A 20,026-nucleotide genomic window follows, 5' to 3' on the forward strand; every position below is an offset into this window, starting at 1 on the left:
TGGCACTCAAATATCGGTAAAATGATGGTTAATTATAGAAAGACAATCTGAAATGTGTGAATCGAGAACTCCATTTTTGGTGCAAGATTCATCTAAAAAGTTTGACCTGAATTGAAAAAATAAAATTTTATTTAATTTGTAGAAACATAAATGATTAGAATGGCATACAAATGTTGGAAAAAATATTAATTCTTTGAATGGATGCTAAAGGATTGAGGCACCACTTAGTGCACATGCTGTATAATGTAAAACACCAAAATAAGTTTCTCTCATAAATTTTTGAATTTTGGCTGAGACACGGTTTTCTAAATACTTTTTACAGCAATAAACATTTATCATGAGAGCTGAGACAATATAAACAGACTGTGGATCAGTGATTCTTCCGCAGGAGATTTTTCAACGTATCATCGCAGTAGGGGGGGCAAAGTTTTTCTCAGTGATCCGATTATTTAATCAGTGGTTTCGGACCAGCAGACCACCAATGATTTCAAATACTGAATAATCATGTGTTGTTACTATCTGATTTTCAAGCTCTGATATATTATAATCAATCAAGTCACGTAAAATATTTTTTATATTCAAAATGCAACCAATTCTTCATAAAAAACACAAAATGTCAATATTTAGTAATAACACATAGATTATTTATACATACTTACCAGATTTTTTAGATTATTATAGTTGGATTCAATCATAATCAAGTATATTTATTTCCAGTTATGTGTTGATATCTAAGCATGCTTTTCACTGAGAATTTGTTTTATTTATTCATCAATATTTCATGTCTTGAACAAATTTTTTTATTCATTCATGCGATCTCTTGGTTTTAATACATGTTTACTGATCTTTCTCAGAGATTACCTTACAAGGGAAAGTGTAGATAAAAAGGAAAAATATATAGACCTAACTGAGTGGTCTTATGATAATGTTGAGGTTAGTATATTATATTTTCTAATTTTGTTTCTTGTTTCGTCTGTGTTAATTATTAGAATCAATTTGTCATTACTGATTTTAACAAAATCAAAAACAGCAAAATTACAGCCATGGAAGATTCTGTGGACTGATGAAACCCACTTTTGTCTCAATGACCAAGTTAACACCCACAGATATAGAGTTTGGGCAATGGAAACCCCTAACACTATCCAGGAACAACCCTTGTATTCTGAAAAAGTGACAGTAGTATGATGTAGTTTCTCATGGCCACTTTTATCATTGAGCTGTATTTTCTTTAAAGAGAACAGCAAAAAAGGTCTCAAAATGAAAAGCTGCACTCTAATGGCTACTGGTGAGTCCTGATCTCAACCAGATAGAAAATGTGTGGAGTCTAAGACTCATGAAGTCTATTCCTATGAGCATCAGTTCAACTCGGTGAATACCTTGAAGCATTCCATAGAAAGTAGATAGTACAATTTGGACACCCACAACTGCTACAAAGTTTAGTTCTTTCAATGGAAAATTGTTTGTTTGATGTCGTTTGAAATAATGGAAAAATGATCAGTTATTAATTAACATGTGTTTGTCAGAAATTATAATGTACTTGGTTATTTTATAAATTTTTGGGACAGCGTTTATTTACGTATTTTTTCTATTGTTATAAAAATTTCTTTTTCCTAATGAGTTTTGAATACCAATTTCATCAGGTCTATACTAAAATATTTTCCACATATTCATGCATTTATTTTCATTTGTCTGATTTTTTTTTAGATTCCCCAAACTTTTAGGGCATAGCGTAATCTGTGTTTGCATTAAAAAATGATTTAATGAATATATTAAGCTTTGATATTACATGACAGTTCTAATTTTTAGTAATGATCTTGCATGTAATGCCTATTTAAATATATAGAATGTTCCGAAACTGACAGAAAATACTAGTTATGACTGTGGGGTATTTCTTCTGAAATATGCAGAATGTATCTCAAGAGATGTCACTGAGATGACTTTTCGATCAGTAAGTCTTGAGATTTTTTATTTTACTACTTTCAGGTGTTCAATCACATTTTTGGAAATTCTTTGCATAGCATTATCAAATTCTTATCTTTATTCATAAAAAAAGATACTTGGTATTTTTAAAACTTCATTAATTGTGTTATTCATTGTTTAACCCTTAAACTGTTGGTATTAAGAGCGCACAAGCGCATGCAAATTGAACTCGTCAGACGACGTCATATTTTTCTGTTTATATATATCTTGTTTTTGTGAAGACAAATGTTGGTTGTTATGATGATACGATGTGATAATGATCTGTTACGCACAGATTTTTTTCATAGAATAAATGTTCCTAGAATTTTAATCATTGATGAATGTTTTCTTTAACCACGACCTCATAGTCAATTGATTAGGTTGGAGTGCTGTTGAATTGTTGATTGATAATTCACAATTTCAAGAAAAGGAACAGAATTTTTATCTTATACGTAATGGGGGTGTATATTTTCAACTGTTGCATACCTTAAAGTTTAAAAGATCATGAAATAGCCAAGGTATACACTCACTCAATCAGCACCATTTACCTGAAAATGAAGAAATGGTCTTCATTTGTTCCAGTTTGAGGAATTTCTAAAATAAAGGTTATCAAATTCCCCCTGTTCAGTTTTGTTCTGTTTTGTTTTCTTCAGGCCTTTCCACCTCTCATAGACAACAATGTTATTAAACCCTCGTTTACGCGTTGCTAATTTCGGTTAACTCGTCACTATGAAAAAATTTGAGAAAGTGGAACAGACTATTTTTATGGCTCCCATTAAAAAAAAGAGCTTGTTAACAGCATTGCCATATGCTTAAAAGTCACCATAAAATCCTATATACCCAAACGGAACAGTTTAAGTAACAAAAGTTACGCTGGGGAAGTTCATTTGCCGACTAAGGTTTTTGGAACGTTGGGGACTGTTCAAGCTAGATCTCATTTCTGCATGGGCTCTACTGGAGAAACCGCAAGACACCCAGGCTCTCTCGCAAGAAGCAACGTAAGCACTCGGCCTCCCCAGGGGGAGGACCAGCGCATCTCCGGCAAAACCAAAATTTATTGATGCGTCAAAGATTACACATAGTGCAAGGAAATCAAAAATTATGTAAATCGAAGAATCACATTAATCAAGTCAAAGTGCAACATGCGCGCGCGGATAGTAAATAATCATAGAAAGCATGGGCTCTACTAATTAAGGGCTTGAAATTTGAACAAAATATCTTTGTTGAAAAAAATTAGACATTCTTTCCCAAGTTAAGGTCTTCTGTTTACTTTTCGCTGCCCAGGGCCCTTCCACTAAGTCAAAAGTGTTCGAGATTACTTTGTAGTTGTATCATGAACTACTGATGAAGAATTAAAATACTAAAATTTTTTAAATTCGATGTCTATGTAAAATTAATGTACAATAGAGAGTTCTATTATGAAGAAAGCTACTTATAGCTTTAGACTAACAGTTGCTCTGTTAGTCTAAATTAAAAATTACTAGTATAAATCAAAGTGTACAGTACATTTTACCACAATGATTTAAGTAATAAGAGATAAAAAAGGTAAAAAATTGCTATTATTTTTTTCTTTCGTGATCTATAAATTTTATTAATGTTGTTATTTTGATTTATACTTTAATAAATTTCATATTACTTTAAATTTATACGATTTTCACAACATTGTACATTGAAACTGACGGCACTCTGCTTAAGCTGTCATAATTTTTCGATAACTTGGGGTGACGACTTATCGAGGTTTTACTGTATTTTGTTTCAGGAATAGAGAGTCCATGCATAGAAACATGCATTATAATTTTTGTTAATTGCATTTTTAATTGGGATGCTGTATTTTTGAAATACATGACATCCATATTTTTATGGGCATCTTTTTCTCAGCCACCTTGTTGGGCATTTTGCCTGTTGTGGCGTTGTATTTGTATTTGTATTTAAGAGCACAAAGGTCCGAAAACTTAGGATGTAGGATACGTTGCTTACAGTCTCTGTAGTTCATTTCTTGATAAGACAATGTGTTTGCCTACTATTAAATAAATTTTATCTGAGGTTTAAGCATATAGGCGGTGATAGACATGAACGGCGGGGGGAGAGCATGATTATGACACCAATTTATATATATGCATATACATTAGATCAGTCGGCTCCGTCATTGGCACTAGGGGGGGCATTACTCCCCCCCCCCCCATATCTCCACCCATGAGTTTAGGCCGTATATTCGACAGCCTATACCAGAGCATCTTTCTGAATTTGAATATTCAAATATTGAGATTGCAATCTTTATTTGTGGCAAGAAACTCTTGTTTTTAAACAAGTAATAACATTGTAGAGCTCATATACAGTGAATCCCACGTACAGCGTTTTCCAAAAAATCATCATGAAAAATGTTGCAGGAGAGAAAACGCTTTAAATGGGAAATTTCGATAAGTGTTAATAAAAGTTGGGATTACGAAAATAAATCGGACTAAGCGAGAAAACTTTCGAAGTGGGTACCTTAAGCAGAACTGTTAGTAATTTTACATTAACCTACATTTTCAAATACAGTTCTAACGTGTTTAAAAATATTTTTTTTTATTTGTGTGAATTCCAGTACTTGATTTCTTACTTCTGTTAATTTACATTAATTAAAAAGAACATCAATAAAAGATTCGAAAAATGATCAATATCCAATCAGGCCCCTAGCTAGAAATTTGGTTCGGAGGGGGGGACCAAAGTGATAGAGTAATAGATTTGGCCATCCTTTTCCCTTTTTTCGGTCATTTTCTCACATTCCGGGGGGGGGGGGGGACAGACCCTCCAAGGTTTCCCCCCCCCCTCCGCTACGGCTTTATATTGAATTGCAACATTTATTTGATAAATATGATGAAACACTTTGAAAGTACGTCAGAAATGTATGCCTGTTTAATATGATGCAGGTGGACCACGCTAATTATTATTAATCATTTATAAATTTTGAGAAATTAATTGAAATGCAATTTCATTTCAATGGGTTGTGTTTGATTACTAGAGCCGGGATGTTCAAAAATGCCTTAAATACGTTTTTTGCTTATTTTCAAGCTTTCCTATAAAAATGCCTTTTTGGATTTTTTTTCTGCCATAAACGCCTATTTTACCATAGTTTTAAGTTTATTGGTGCATTTCGGAGGCCATAATATGCAAAGCTTAGGCCTTTTCGAGCATTGAGAACAAAAAAGAAATGTTTTTTCCACCTCTTGGTATTAATTTTCATCCGAAAGTACCTTGAAACACCGCCCCCCCCCCCACAGTTTCAGCTCCATTTAAATGTGATAGAGGAACACATAGTGGAGTGGCAAAATAGCGACTAGCGACAAAAACAATTGTATTGTTTGTTCTACACCACACATACTCGAGTAGCGAGACAAAGAATAGAAAGAGGCTACTCAACAAGGTGCGGGAGTCGAACAAACATGTTTGCTTTCACCTCGATCTGCTTATTTTTGCTATCTGCTGATTGGTCCGTTCTCCTTTTTTTCCCTTCCCTCCTCTGCTTAGGGGTCATCATCATCACACCATTACATTTCGTAACCCCCTCTGGCCATTTTCTATATCCTCTTCTTCTATTATGAGCGCACGTCTCCTTCCTCCACCCCTATGCATTTTTTCTTCCTAGTCGCAACTCCTGTACCGCTTAACCTATTTGCTCCCCTATAACTGCAACCAAAGTGATCTGAGAGATAGGGAACTTGGTGTTGCATGAGTTAACTTTACTTTAACCGGATGGTGTTAGCAAATGGCCCCACATCCTGCACCAGCATCCCCAGACAGGTATATGCAGGCCCCAAAGTAGTGAATTTATTGCATGAAAAAACAAAAAAAGAGGTAAGAAAATCGTCTCTGGTTCCCGGCTGGAGCCCTGTCAGTCCCACTCTTGTAGGTGCAATGGGTGTTAGACGTGGTGTTTCAAATGAACGCAGCCCTATGCTACAAACGCAGAGGAAAATCAGAAATTTTTGCTTCTCCGCAAATGCTTCACATTATATGTTCCACTCAGGCATTGGACTTCATTGAGCTATCCAAGAGGTCATCAGTTGACGTCATGACTCACCCAAGGCGAAGTAAGAGAAGACAGGGCTCTGGGGCCCATGGTGTTTTGATTTTGTTTTTGCACCATACATGCACTGCAAACAACCATGGCTATTTATTTTAGGTATTTTTTTGGTATTCGATTAAATTGGCCAGAGTCGCCCTCAGAGGTGTGTGATAGATGTGTCACACAGGGCCCCCGTGCTTGGAGGAGTCCCTCATATGTGGGAATATAAAAAGAAATTTAAATTTTTTACAACAATAGAACAAGGAGCCTACGTTTCTACTGTAGAAACGATAGTAATTATTCCAAATAATACAACAAGCAAACGAGAATTATTCGCAACTCGAAGAAGCCCTACAAATCATTTTCTCGTCGGGCTCTGCGTCTGTTAATGCTGACCCTGGAATTGACCTGAGAGACATCACAAATACTTTATTATGCAAGGCCATAACTAGGATTTTTGCCGCTCCCACAACTTAAAAAATTTATTATTTTGTAACGGTGTTATTTGTTCCACCTAAAATTGCCATCCCCCTAAATATTTCCGCCCGGGGCAGTTTCCCCTCCTGCCCCCCCCCCCCTCCCCCCAGTTACGGCCCTGTATTATGGGCCTGCAATCAATTTTACTCGGATAATAATACAGTTATTATAAACTCTAATTAAAACAATAGACGGATTGGGTACAACTAATTTTTAAGCTAATTTTTGGACCCTTAATACCTAAGTTGTTTTTAGTTATTTTCCCTTCTCTCCATAAATAGTAAATGCCTTTTTTAGTGCCTATTTCGACCATTTTTATCTCAATTGATTCATTGATCTCAACTATCAACGCGTTCCTGAAATAATGAAAAAATAAGTGTAATTAATTTTTTTAAAACAACTCTTTCCCCTATAAGATTTATGTTCGTAACTCAAAAAGTTGGGGAGCGACTTGGTGCAACGTCCCTTATCGGAGTTGCTTGCCCAGTTCGAAATGTCCAGCAATAAGGTGGCAAACGACAAGTAGAAAATGATTGCAAATAAACTTTCGCATGAAATATTATTTATTAAATTCAATATAAAGTTAGTCAATTTTAACAATAGATTAGTACAACAGGGAGCCCTCTATTTAACATTAACAGAAAGGTACTGGCTCACCAATTGATGATCATCAACAGTCAAACTTTTATGCTGATCGGACATCCGATGTTGTTAGTCACTTCGACGTAGCTTTTCCCCGCAAGTATCAGTGAAGGCCTCTCCGTTGAGGGCCGGACCACCTTGATGAGCTCCAGGGGGCCTCTCGGTTGAGGGCCGGACCACTTTGATCAGCAATGAAGAATTTTGACTGTGAAGGTTAATTAATGTTTTCGATTCCGGACCTGCCGGAAACAAATTTGAATACTGTAAACTATTTCATTTTAACTAATTATCAGCTTATTTTCCCAGCCTAAGGCCAATGGATACGGTAGCAAGACGGTGAACCGTCCTACTAGAGGGCTTCAGTTGAAAAAAAAGAACAAACAAAGGATGAACGCAATGTGAGAGACAAAGAGGAAAGAATTTATACTCTTATTTCACAAGAAATTTGGGACCACATGTCCTCGCAAGGCCTTTTCGCCTCAACAAAAATATCGGATTTACATATTCATGCGTCACTATATTACACTGCTCAAAACAATTAGGGGAGCACATGGTTTTAACAAAATTACGCAAAGATGTATACCGATAAGTAACATAAAATGAATCATCCATAATTGAAGAAGAAAACTTCATATGCAAATCAAAGTTCATGATGTCAAAAACCAGAAAAAGGAGATAAGGGCAGAAATCGGGATGTTGCAGAAATGTCTTTTTTACTGCCGTAACTGTGAAATTCGATTGCGCAGCATTTTTTTTTGAGACAAGGGGACTTGAGGATGTCTCAACAACGTGATTTACCGGAATCCATGGCATGGCGTGTTATAGGCAGACTGGAATCCGGGCAAACACAACGTAGTGTCGCGGACGCTGTTGGAGTCGCCAGAAGTGTTGTTGCAAGGCTGTGGAATCGATTCCAAGAAACAGGAAATGTTAGATGTCGACCAGGGCAAGGTCGGCCCCGCGCCACTACAGCAACTGATGACCGGTATATACGGTTAACAGCCCGTCGAAACAGAATAGAGAATGCTACGCAGCTGCAAAGACGGTTGCTCTCGGCAACAGGACGAAGGATGTCCAGCCAAACAGTACGTAATCGGCCTCATGAGGGAGGGCTCTATGCACGTAGGCCAATGGTCTGCATTCTGTTGACCCCACGCCACCGTGCGGCCCGAAGAAGATGGGCTGCTGAACATCGAGATTGGGAGCAACATGATTGGAGCCAAGTGCTGTTTACAGACGAGTCCCGATTCAGTCTGGAGTGTGACACCCGACTTGTTCTGGTATGGAGGGACAGGGGCACTCGAAATAACCCCGCATTCGTTCGTGAAAGGTCACAATACAGACGAGCTAGTTGGATGGTATGGGGGTGGAATCAGCATAGGCGGACCTGCATATCATTCAGAATGGCACTTTGACGGCCCGGAAGTATGCAGACGAGATACTGCGACCTCATGTCATCCCTTACGCTCGAGCCATTGGAGATTCCTTTGTTTTCCAGGATGATAATGCCAGACCGCATAGAGCTCGTCTGGTGGAGAACATGCTTGAAGCTGAAACAATACAGCGTATGGAATGGCCAGCGTGCTCTCCTGACCTGAATCCTTGGACGACGCATTGCTGCGCGACCAAGGCCGCCTGTTACTGTCCGAGACTTGCAGATTGCACTTCTTGAGGAGTGGAACAGTATTCCCCAAAGTCTGATCGATAACCTCATCGCATCCATGGCAAACAGGTGTGCAGCAGTCTTAGCTGTTCGAGGAAACCGCACGCCCTATTAAAACTCATGCATCATGTCTAAACAGTACTTTTTTTTATCGTTTACATGTAACCAAATTGTTGCCCTAAATCCTCTTTTCATGTTTTTTCCATATTTTCAATAAATTAAAGCTTAATTCCAAATTTTTTTACGTCTTTTTTCTGTATTACGCATTGATACGCGTGTACTATCCATTGTATGCCAATACTTGGCTGTTTCGCACGGTTTTCTTCACTTTTTTGCTTGCTCCCCTAATTGTTTTGAGCAGTGTATAAACATTACAATTGAATTATTACATTGGAATCTGGCAACATAACACAATCCGGAGAGCTGATCAGACTCTCCTGATTATGTAAACAATACGAACAACGTTCTGACGGAGGTCTGCAGCCCCCCCCCCCCCCCCCCCGCTGAAAACAAGTGGGTACAACACTATATTTTCCATACAACGAGACTTGTAACAACTCCCCCGGGAGGTTCTTTAATAAAAATAAAAATATTTAACTGGGCAAACCCTTAAGCCTCACCCAAACTATACATAATCTGGACCAGACCCCTCCAGACATCGTCGTCATAAGGGAAATTAATTTATGTGGGACATCAGTAGCCAGACCTCTGGCCCGTTCTCGTTCGACAGCCGAAAGACCCCACCCGTCGACTGCCGAACTAAACGAACATTCTGGCCCTTACCGGTTTGCCAGCGGGTCCTCGGGTGGTTTCCGGTAACTGAGAGGTCCCTGGGGTCTAAAATAAGAAGGAATTTCCCACATAACGACAAGATCACCATTAACGTAGAGGGATCGGATCCCGATACGTTACATTGGAGAGGGCCGCAAAAATTTTTCTTCACCGGGCCGCGAAATTCCTAAGCCCGGCCCTGTATGGGCTCTTTGCAAAAAACTTATATACTGTATATTTTTTTCTTTTGGTAAAACCAACCTCCAACCCCTTTGTGAAAGAGCAAAGTCCACCGTATCCTCGCTTACCCTTCGCTGCTGACTCCCATTCTGCAACCAGTGGGTTGCTAATGTTTTGAGTTCTTCGAAATTCTTCTTGTGGAGGGACATGAATTCTCTGTTCATGGTTTTTCCTCTCACCCACTCCATCTCTCCCACCCTGCTTTGCCTGCATTTCATTGTTCGTTATATCCTTCTTGTTCACAGCTGCAAACTTTTGGGCCTTCACTTCCCCTTTGGCCTCCTCACTTATGTGGGGTGTAATAGGGCACAAGATAGCTCTGTGGTGGACTACACTTGTTTTGTCTGTTATGGGAATGGCCAGATTGATATGTCTCAAACCTGTCGAAATAGGCTTTCCGAATGCAGGTTTCAAATATGTCTTTGCTTTAGATTCGGTCTTGTGGCGAGGAACCAAATCTTCTCTTAAAACAGAAATTTGGCAACCTGAATCAATCAATGCATTCAAAATTTTTCCCTCAATGCTAACTTTCATTCTCTTCAATGCGGTGATAGATTAGAGATATCCCGAATCCTGCCTGATATCATCACTGATACCGATTCCTGTTACTGAAAACGCTTCTGGATCACTTTCTGTTTCTATCTGGTTGACTTTAGTATCCAGATTACCTGTTCTCATATTATTTATCTCAACTATGTTCTTATTTTCAGGACAGTTCCTTTTTACATGGAATCTTGATGAATAAATGAAACAACCTTCCTCTTGAAGTGGCTTCCGATCAGAATATTTCTTTCTATGGTCACGATCACAAAAATATTTATTCTGTTGGTTGTCATTATATCCTTTGTCAGAAAAATTAGTGTCATTTCCTGACTGTGGACAGCTGTTATTCGTCGCACTCGTGTAACTATCTACTTCTTTCGCGAGTTTGACTGCATCTAACCAACCGTCTGTTTCTTTCAACTGTATATACATTCTGATGCTTGGGGATAGGCTTTCTTTAATTTTATCAATTAACCAATTGTTTCAGATCCTCAAATGTGCTAACTTCCTTCGACTTGAGGTATAAATCTACAGCTGTTTCCAACCTGACCGCATATTGACTACACGTTTGCTCCACCTCCCTTTTCATCGTATCTAGCTTCTTTTTATGTTCAAGGGGAGTGATTTGAAATTCCTTCAAAATCATCTCTTTGATTCTGTTGTAATCATCTAAATTGGGTTCTGCCTGTCTCATACTTATGCATCCAGCCTTCCCCTTCAAAGTACATAGTATAATTTTCCCATGGTATTCCTCCGGGACCTCATACAACTTGAACATAGTTTCTGCTTGATGAAAGAAAAAAGGCCAATCCTCTATGTTTTCCGTCACCTATGGCATTACACCTTTCATTAAATTCAAATACCCAATAAAATCATTATTGACGGGTGTTCCACATCTTTCATTATGTTTTACTCTTTCTACCTCTAATTCGTGGTTTCTTGCTTCTAGCTCTGTTCTTTCATTGATAATATTATTTAGTAATTCTTTTACAAATTCTGGTTCATAATGAGGGCTTTTCATGATTAGCTCTTTCAAATCCACAACCTTTGCGTCTTTGGGGACTTCCACCCGTAACTGCTCTGCTAAAATCAGAAGGTCCTCTTTTTGTCCCCTGGCAAAGACAGACATTTTTAATGTTTTTCTCTTTTTTTAAATCAGTATCGAATGAAATTACTGTACGAAAATAGTTCGGTTTCACCTAACAACAAAAAAATGCGACCACTCACCTCAGTATATGCGAAAGTCCTGATACTCGTTCGTTTCTGCCGATGCGTGTGATCAAACTTTCACATAAATATTCCGATATCTTAAGACACTGGTGACCCCCCAATGTATGATCAGCTATGCCAAGTAATCAGTCCTGATTCTTTTATTCTGTCAACCGCTCAACAATGATTTATTCCTGCGATCACCTTCGCACAAAATAGTTAGTTTCCATTTCTTTTCATTCAGTATAGTTCTACTGACCACACTGCTGACACCACTATGTCGGGTTCATTTTCAATGAATGATTGTCACAATCATAAGCACTCTCTGCCACTTTTATATATAATGCTTGGTTTAATTGTAATTTTTCACAGTAAACATTATATTATTTACACGTCCTCCTCGCTTACAGCAAGCCTTTGAAATTACCTCCTGAGTCCACAGGAGTCACTCTCTAACTAACCAAAAACACAAGCTTCTTTTCTCTTCTCCATCGAGGGCCTTTCTCCCCACCCACGCTTTTTAATCCCATCAGGCTCTTTCCCGATGGGGGAAAACCTTACAAGCAGATTACAGAAGATGTCAGAAAGTTCAATTACAGTGTCATAAAGAAAGGAACACTGGAAAATAACAGGAGTTTGAAATTACCAAAACAAACGCTAGGTTTATGTGTTGGGAAAAAATAATTTTTTGCATTAAAACTTCTTATGCGGGCAAATTTAAGCTGTAATGGCATAAGTGTTTTATCGTTTTTTCTAGGTGCTATATTGTAACTGTGTGGAGAAAAAGATTATTTCATGCATAACACCTTCATCTTGTTCTTACTTCCCCCATCTATCTTTATCTATTATACAGGGTGAACCTGACATGTTCTGCCAAACAAAAGGGGGTGATAGATGAGCCCAAGTAGAACATGAAACACCCTACCAACCCTGTTCTACCTCAAACCGTTTTTGAGTTATAGAGGATAATTATGGAAAAAAAAATATGTTGTCTGAAAAAAAACAAATTTGTAAAGTTTCTGAGAGGCTTACATAAAAACTAAACACATATTTGAAAAGAGCAGAAAAAATGATACAAGGTGACATCAGTTTCATCGAAATATATTCATTTAATGGTGAACTACAAGAGCTGAAAGATTGGCAAAGTTCAAAATCAAATTGTTGCCAAAATTTTTAATTGCCAATTCTGCAAACACCCTTCTAGCCACAATCGGTCAAATTTGCCAAAAAATTGTCCATTCCACCAGCTTTCGAAAGAGCCTAGAATAAACCATATTGGTCTACTGGTTCAGGAGAAATTTAGTCTTTTGTTTGCGAAACATCAACTAAAATCAGCATTCATCAAAGTAGATATTCAATGATAATTCAGAATTGGAGGTTGCAGATTTTTGCCACAATTTGATTTTGCTGAAAAAATCCTATAAAATGACACCTCCTCTATCAGAATATCTGTATTTAATTATGAGCTACAAGCACTGAGAGATTGTCTAAGTGGAAAATCGAATTGTCACCAAAATCTACTAAAATGTCTACTTTGACAACCGCTGATTTCAGTGATGCATGCAAATGAAAGGCTAAATTAATCCTGAACAGTTCACTTATGTGGTTTACTGTAGGCTCTTTCGAAAGTAGATGCAATGCACAAGTTTTTGGTAAATTTGACTGATTGTAGCTAGAAGGGTGTTTGCATAATTGGCGAGGCAGAAAAAATTGCATTTTTGGCAGCAATTCAATTTTGAACTTTGCCAATCTTTCAGCGCTTGTAGCTCACCATTAAATTAAGATATTTTAATGAAGTTAATGTCACTTTATAGGATTTTTTCTGCTCTTTCCAAATATGTGCTTAGTTTTTGTTTGTCTCTCAGAGAAACTTCACAAATTTAGGTTTTTTCAGACTTGACATATTTTTTTCCATAATTGATTATCCACCATAACTCAAACAGTTCGAGATAGGACAGGGTTGGTGGGGTTTTTCATGTTCCACTTGGGCTCGTCTGTTACCCTCTTTTGTTTGGCTCAACATGTCATGTTCACCCTGTATATTACTACTACTAAACCACACATGCACCCCTCATCCATATTCCTCTGCGGAACCTTCACCCTGTATACTAGAGATGGGATGAATATTTGGCTGCTATTCAGTATTCTGCCTATTTGGCCCTTTTGCCAAATATTTGTGTAAATCTAAGTACACCAAACTAATTTTAGAAAATTATATTAATTGGAATTTTCCCCATGTATAAATTAATTTACAGATTATATTTTATTGTGTGGTGTATATCCCTTTCTTTTTAAAGAGGTTATGTCAGGGTGAATTTCTAGGGTAAGGGAAACATGAAACTGAAAATAGGATTCTGTTGCAATAAGGTGGAAGTGAGCATGAATTATACACAAGTTCACTAACTGAATGATGTACCTAGACATGAAACATATTCAGGTCCTGTGAAAGAAGCATAAGGGACAAAGAGCATTCAAAGACGAAAATAACAAAATAAGTTGTAAATTTTATGATGCATTACTAGTTGAGAGTAAATAATGGTTGACAAAATGTAAATGACTTAATCAGATGTAAAATTTTATAACAAATGTTAAAAAAATTGATTCTGTAAGTAATATAAAATTACAATGTGTCATCTTGAAATTTGATTGTCAATATCATGGCAATAAAAATCTTTCAATTATCAGTTTTTAATATTTATTTAAATAATAAATTCCATAATTAAAATTCAATATCAATAATTTAAAACTGCCATTAATTTTATTTATAATTGTGATGAATTTTAAGAAAATTATCATTCGGTCAAAAGATTAGCCAAATATTTGGTATTCGGTTAAGTCACTATTCATCCCATCCCTATAGTGTACACATATTTTTCATAAATTCAAATTAGACAAAGGAAATAGTTTTAAGGAGGAAATAAAGATCTAATTCTAACAAATTTCTTCCCCCGTTTTAAAAATGTGGCAAAGGATTCTACACAGTAATTTTCTGCAACTAAAGAACAGGTTCTAAGTTCCAGTCAAATGAGGTTGGACCAAAATCTCAGTGCCCACTTGTTATGTGTTAAGAAGGGAAATGGAACCATCAGTAACGATGAAAATGAAATGTATGAAATTGTTGAGAAATTTTATAATACTCTATATTAACATGAAGGAAACGATCTGAACTGAGGAAAGGGACCGGAAAAAAAATTATTATCTCCTGTGTTGAAAGAAGAAGTTCAAATGCTATATAAAATGCATGAAGAAAATGGAAATGTACTGGTTAAGATAGGATTTCAATTAACAGTGTTAAGGTAGCCGGAAAAGAATTTCCCAGTATGTTAACATTCTTAAATACAAATTATCTCACAGAATCAGTTGTGCCAAAATTATGGGAATAACACAATGATAGTTATTTTTCTTAAAAAGGGTGAAAAATATCAAGAATTATCAACCAATCAGTCTCTTTTAACCCTCTAAGCTAGACATCTCGCCTCCTTAATCCTGTAAGCAGCAAAGACAAGATATCTTGTCACCATAAAAGCCTCTTATTTTAGCATTGACAAGCCCAGACGTTTTGTAAATTTGATTTCTCAATGGAAAACATTTTCCTATACCCCCTTAGTTTGCACCAGTTGAAAATCAAAAGAAAGCCTACTTCATTAAAAAAGATATGGCGTATTGAAGGGGGTTCTGGTGATTTCTAATTGTTGCTTAAATGGTTAACTGCTTAATTGCCGACAAAATCGTACACAATTCACTCTCCAGTGCCACCTTTTTTTGTTCATTTACTGTAAAGATGTATAAATACGCCTGTGGCAGTTAATTCATAGACTCTGCAGAGATGCCGCTGTACTCTAATTTACCTGGTTATTTGAAAAATCTGGGCCCTTTTTGAGGGAAAGTGAGTCCTCTCTCAAAAAAATTCATCTTGAAAAAAATTATACCCCCCCCCCCCTATGAATTTTCTTTCAGCATGCCCCAGGTCTTTGATCACCTGCTTATGTTTCTTCGTTGAGACTGAGCAATGTGTCATATTCTGGGTAGGAGATGAAGGTATCTGTGTGACTCAAGTAAATTCATTTCTAAAAATATATTCTCTCCAAAGGTTTTTTTACTTTCATTGTCAACTAGTAGGAAAAGCTTGCAAAGAAGCTCATTAGCACTGAGAATTTAACATGGAATTCCGCACATATAATAAATATAAAACAAATATACAGTTGATCCCGCTTATAATGTTTCTCCCATTTGGAACGTTTTTCTGCTTAGTACAACTTATTTTTGTGGTTTTAATAATAAGTAATTAAGATTTCATTAAGATTTCCCGTTTAAAGTGTGCTCCTATTTACAACGTTTTTTTATGACGGTTTTTTGCAAAATGTTATAAGCAGGATCTACTTTAATAATGAGTTGGAGGCACACATTTATATATTTACTAATACATCAATCTATAAATTCACTTCTGATTGATTTTGAATTTCATTAAAAAAATCTTAGCACTTTCAATATCTTCGGATTAAATTTAAAGTAAATTATATTCTCTCTCTCCTCAGACACTTCTGATTCTCTATTCATACTTTGGTTTTCCTGGTAAAATGATTTTGTTTTCTCTCCCTGATGGTCCACCACTCTGATGTGTCGCCATTTAACTGCCACATATTTTCACACTTGAATATGGGAGCTATGTCAGATTTGTGTTGGAGAACCTTAACAATGTTCTTATGTGTGTGTGCCCAGCATTTGGCGTGTTTTGTATTCAGTAGGTGGTGCCATCTATCTAGCGCCCCAACTAGATACTTTCTCAAACAGGGCAAGCACACATTTTGGCACACCCATGTAATGTAGAATCAGCTGTTATAAAGGGTCAATTTGGTGCCCCCCTCTAGTCCAGAGCCCGGGGACACTAGACCGTCTGTCCCTCCACCCTCCCAGTTGCTGCCCTGCATCTATCCTCCAAACTGGTAATGCATGCATTTGAAGTTTAATGTATACATATTTGTGTTGTAGGTCTGTGTGATCGCCGTCGCAACCAGATGTTTCCAACTCAAAATTTGAAAACCTTAGAAAATCACATTTTTAACCAATTACCATTGTACAATCACGGGTTCCAAATGCGGATTTTTACGTAAAGCAAAATATTTGGGGAGTTATAAGTGTCCACTCCCCCCCCCCTCCAAGATAAAAAATTAAAAATATTTTTGTAGAGAATTAAAATATTGGAATAAAATAATTACTTTTATACTATCTGGTAATTTAAAATTGTTTTCCAATGTTAGTGACCCAAACTTTCTGTGAAGAATTAGATCCTTGTTCTCCTCCAAAAGCCGATTCTGCGTATACACCCGTGATTTTCGCGACGCGAAACGGCAACTACCACATAGCAGCTAGATGACAAAACTGTGGATATCCAAATTCAAGATTCGGTTTTTTTTCATGATCTTGGGAAAGTATACAATTTGAACGGGTGTTCCAATCCTTTACGATTTAAAAAAAATGTGCATTCGCAATATTGTAGGAACAAGGCAAATTCGCACCATATAGATGCTATCTTTGAATGCCGGCAGATAGCCGCAAAAGTACCATAATTTCTGGTATGTAACCAGAAGGGAGAAAATCCACAGGGGAATAAAAACTCCAAAATTTGACAATTACAAGGCCCCTCATTCAGGGAAGCAACTAGATACCCCTCATCTTATTCTTCAACAACCCGTGTGTATATCAATACAGTACAGTGTACAAAGTAGTAAAACCACTTTTTCAAGGTCGCGCAATCATGATACATGGTAAAAAAAAAGAGAGAAAAAAGGGGGAAAAAGTTAGGGAGGTACAACTACTATACTCTGTACTCTACTTTTTCGTAGAACTAGGAAAGAACGCGCTATGAAGGACACATGAACAAAATTTTTATGCGTCCTTTTCCGAAATTCTAGGTATTTGCAGCATTATAGCGCTTCAATGTCATCTCTGCTCTGAAGGTGTATAAATACGCCCATGTCAGTGAAGGGCTTAAAAGCCTCTTATTTTAGCATTAACAAGCCTAGATATTTGTAAAGTGGATTTCACAATGGAATACTCCTCCCTATAAATCATAGTTTGCACCTGCTGAAAACCGGAAGAAAGCCTGCTTCATTAAAAAAAATGTGGCATTTTAACTGGTCATCTGGCCAATTAATTTCTCTGTATGCTACCCACGGTGCCGTTTTTTAATGAAGATGTGCAAACTTTTTCCTGAAGTTTGAAGCTATTAAAATATTTTTTTGGATTGAATTTCTCATACAAACATTAAAACTGATGTCTTTGCTATATGTTTAAAATCATAAAAATAATAAAAGTTAATTAGTAAAACGAATTAGTTTTCTAAATATAAGTGTTGAATTCTTACTTATTTGACAATTACAGCAGCATGGGTTGTTCAAGTTCAAAGCAAGAAAATATTTCTCAGTAATTCATGTGTGTGTTAATAAATGATATATTGAAATTTATAAAATGTCGTGCAAATTGTATATTTTTCCCTTGTATGTTATGAGATAGTGTATATATATATTTATATAAGCGCACACTTGAGGATGCAACATTGCAAAGCATGGCGAAGATCATAATAATAATAACCCCAGACCTTGAAATATAGTTGTTGTATGATGCCAGTGCAGGTGGCAGCAGCTGTATGAAAAATTATTCCATCATATCCATGTGATACAGACCAAAAATCCTTATGACGACATACACCGTCGTAGGCGCCACTGTTACATATGACTGTGACAGCAAATGCTGTTGTAGCCAGATGACTGGTTATAGGGGGCTGCTTAGTTATTTCCACCATGCCACTGAAAGGCTTAACTTCACCAAAGTGTTAATATCTAGACTTAAATTTCCATTGGATGTCTCAAATTCTCAACCAACAGAACAAGCAAGTGTTTGAAGTGGATTTTGTCCAGTGGATCACTCAAAAATAATCTGTGAACTCTTACAGAAGGACTCACAAATTACTATTTTGTGGGCACAGTAGTCCAGGTTGATAAGATAATTGCCCACTGTACCAAAAAATCATCAGAGGTGTCACAAGTTCAATAGTTCATCAGTTCTTGTCAGAATCTTTCCTGTTACAGAAAGTGCAACAGAAATAAGTACTATGACTGTAGAACACATTGCTACTGCAGAAATTTCTCCACCAAAGCATATGAAAATATGTTAAATGCTGTTTTTCAGTGGTGTGGCAAAAATGGTCATTTATGGCCATTATGTTAGGGGCCATTCAAGTATTATGTAAGCAGCAATTGGGGGGGGTCCACCTATGCTTACTTTTTGATGACAAGGAGGGGGGGGGATTGAATGAATATTATGTAAAAATTGTATATGAAAATGGGAAATAATTTCACTCAAATCAGAATTGAAAAAAAAATTATCAGTCAGGTGAGAAGATTTATCTTTCATTATCTTTCATTTTCAAAAAACTAATGCCTCATAGATCTGCTCATTGTATGTTACTCATTTATATAATTCTCTCTCTCTGGTGTACCTTATATTTTTTTCTCATTGAAGATGCATTAAATTTTCTTGTTTCTGATCACATCACTTTACTTTTTTTCTTTCATTTTTTAGGCACATACATCCAACTATAGGCTTCATATGGCATATGAAATTTATACAAAACAGATTTTATGACAATCCATTATTATAAGCGCTGTATTACTTCTGTGTAAAATACATATTAATTATGTGAATAAAGTACATTTAAAATCATAGTTTTTTTAGTTATATTGATAATTATCACTGCAATAATACAATTGTATTGTATAATATAATTATGATTAATTGTTGATAATTATCACTGTCAATAATACAATTGTTGAGATTATAACCTCAACCATTTTGTATTATTAGTTATTTTCAGTTTTTTGACAAGTCTTTGTCCATTTATGGTTAAGTTTGCCACAAAGGAAAAGATAGAAAATGTATCTACATAACGTAGAATATACCATATTTTAGCATGTATAAGAAACCCCCTGATTTTTTTTGTGCTTAAAATTTGGAAAAAAGTTGAAAAGTTACATTCATTATACTATCTATGTATAAGAAATCCCTTATTTTTGGTACCCAATTTTTTGGCAAAAAGGGACTCCTTATACATGTTAAAATACAGTAGTTCTTGCATATCAGAGGTTGATGAGAAGTATGTATACAAATATCTTTAGTGTTTGTTATCTATGATTTTTTAAAATATGGGGTCATTTTCAAGTATTACGTCAGCATCAATGGAAGAGGGGTTTTCGATTTGCTGACTTTTGATGACAAGGGGGGAAGGGTTTCAATAGTGTTTACATCATCAATCACCCTTTATGAAAATATGAAATATTCTTAATGATGTGTCTGCATCCTCTGGAAGAGATATCTTGTTTCACCATTTCTTGTTAACATAGCAACAAGTGAGTGTGAGAAGCGTGTTTAGGGATTCAGGTTTCGTTGTTTATTTTTTTAATAAAGGCTGATGATTCTCT

The 20,026-nt window shown here is 36.4% G+C and overlaps 1 protein-coding gene across 2 annotated transcripts in view; it reads left to right on the top strand.

Annotated features, from left to right (window-relative positions):
- LOC149065507 (uncharacterized) overlaps positions 1–19,273 on the top strand; it is a 162,972-nt gene extending 143,699 nt beyond the window's left edge. For both annotated transcript variants that reach the window (XM_089253565.1, XM_089253566.1), the window contains exons 17-19: positions 855–933; positions 1,844–1,948; positions 19,131–19,273. In XM_089253565.1, the coding sequence (XP_089109691.1) occupies positions 855–933; positions 1,844–1,948; positions 19,131–19,193 (247 nt within the window). In that variant the 3' untranslated portion in view covers positions 19,194–19,273. The remainder of the gene's footprint in view (positions 1–854; positions 934–1,843; positions 1,949–19,130) is intronic.
- The last annotated feature ends 753 nt before the right edge of the window (positions 19,274–20,026 follow it).

Source organism: Pholcus phalangioides, unplaced genomic scaffold (assembly GCF_987345545.1).
Source record: "Pholcus phalangioides strain wild (caught in Gottingen) unplaced genomic scaffold, Ppha-v1.0 ptg000039l_1, whole genome shotgun sequence".
Classification (NCBI taxonomy): domain Eukaryota; kingdom Metazoa; phylum Arthropoda; class Arachnida; order Araneae; family Pholcidae; genus Pholcus; species Pholcus phalangioides.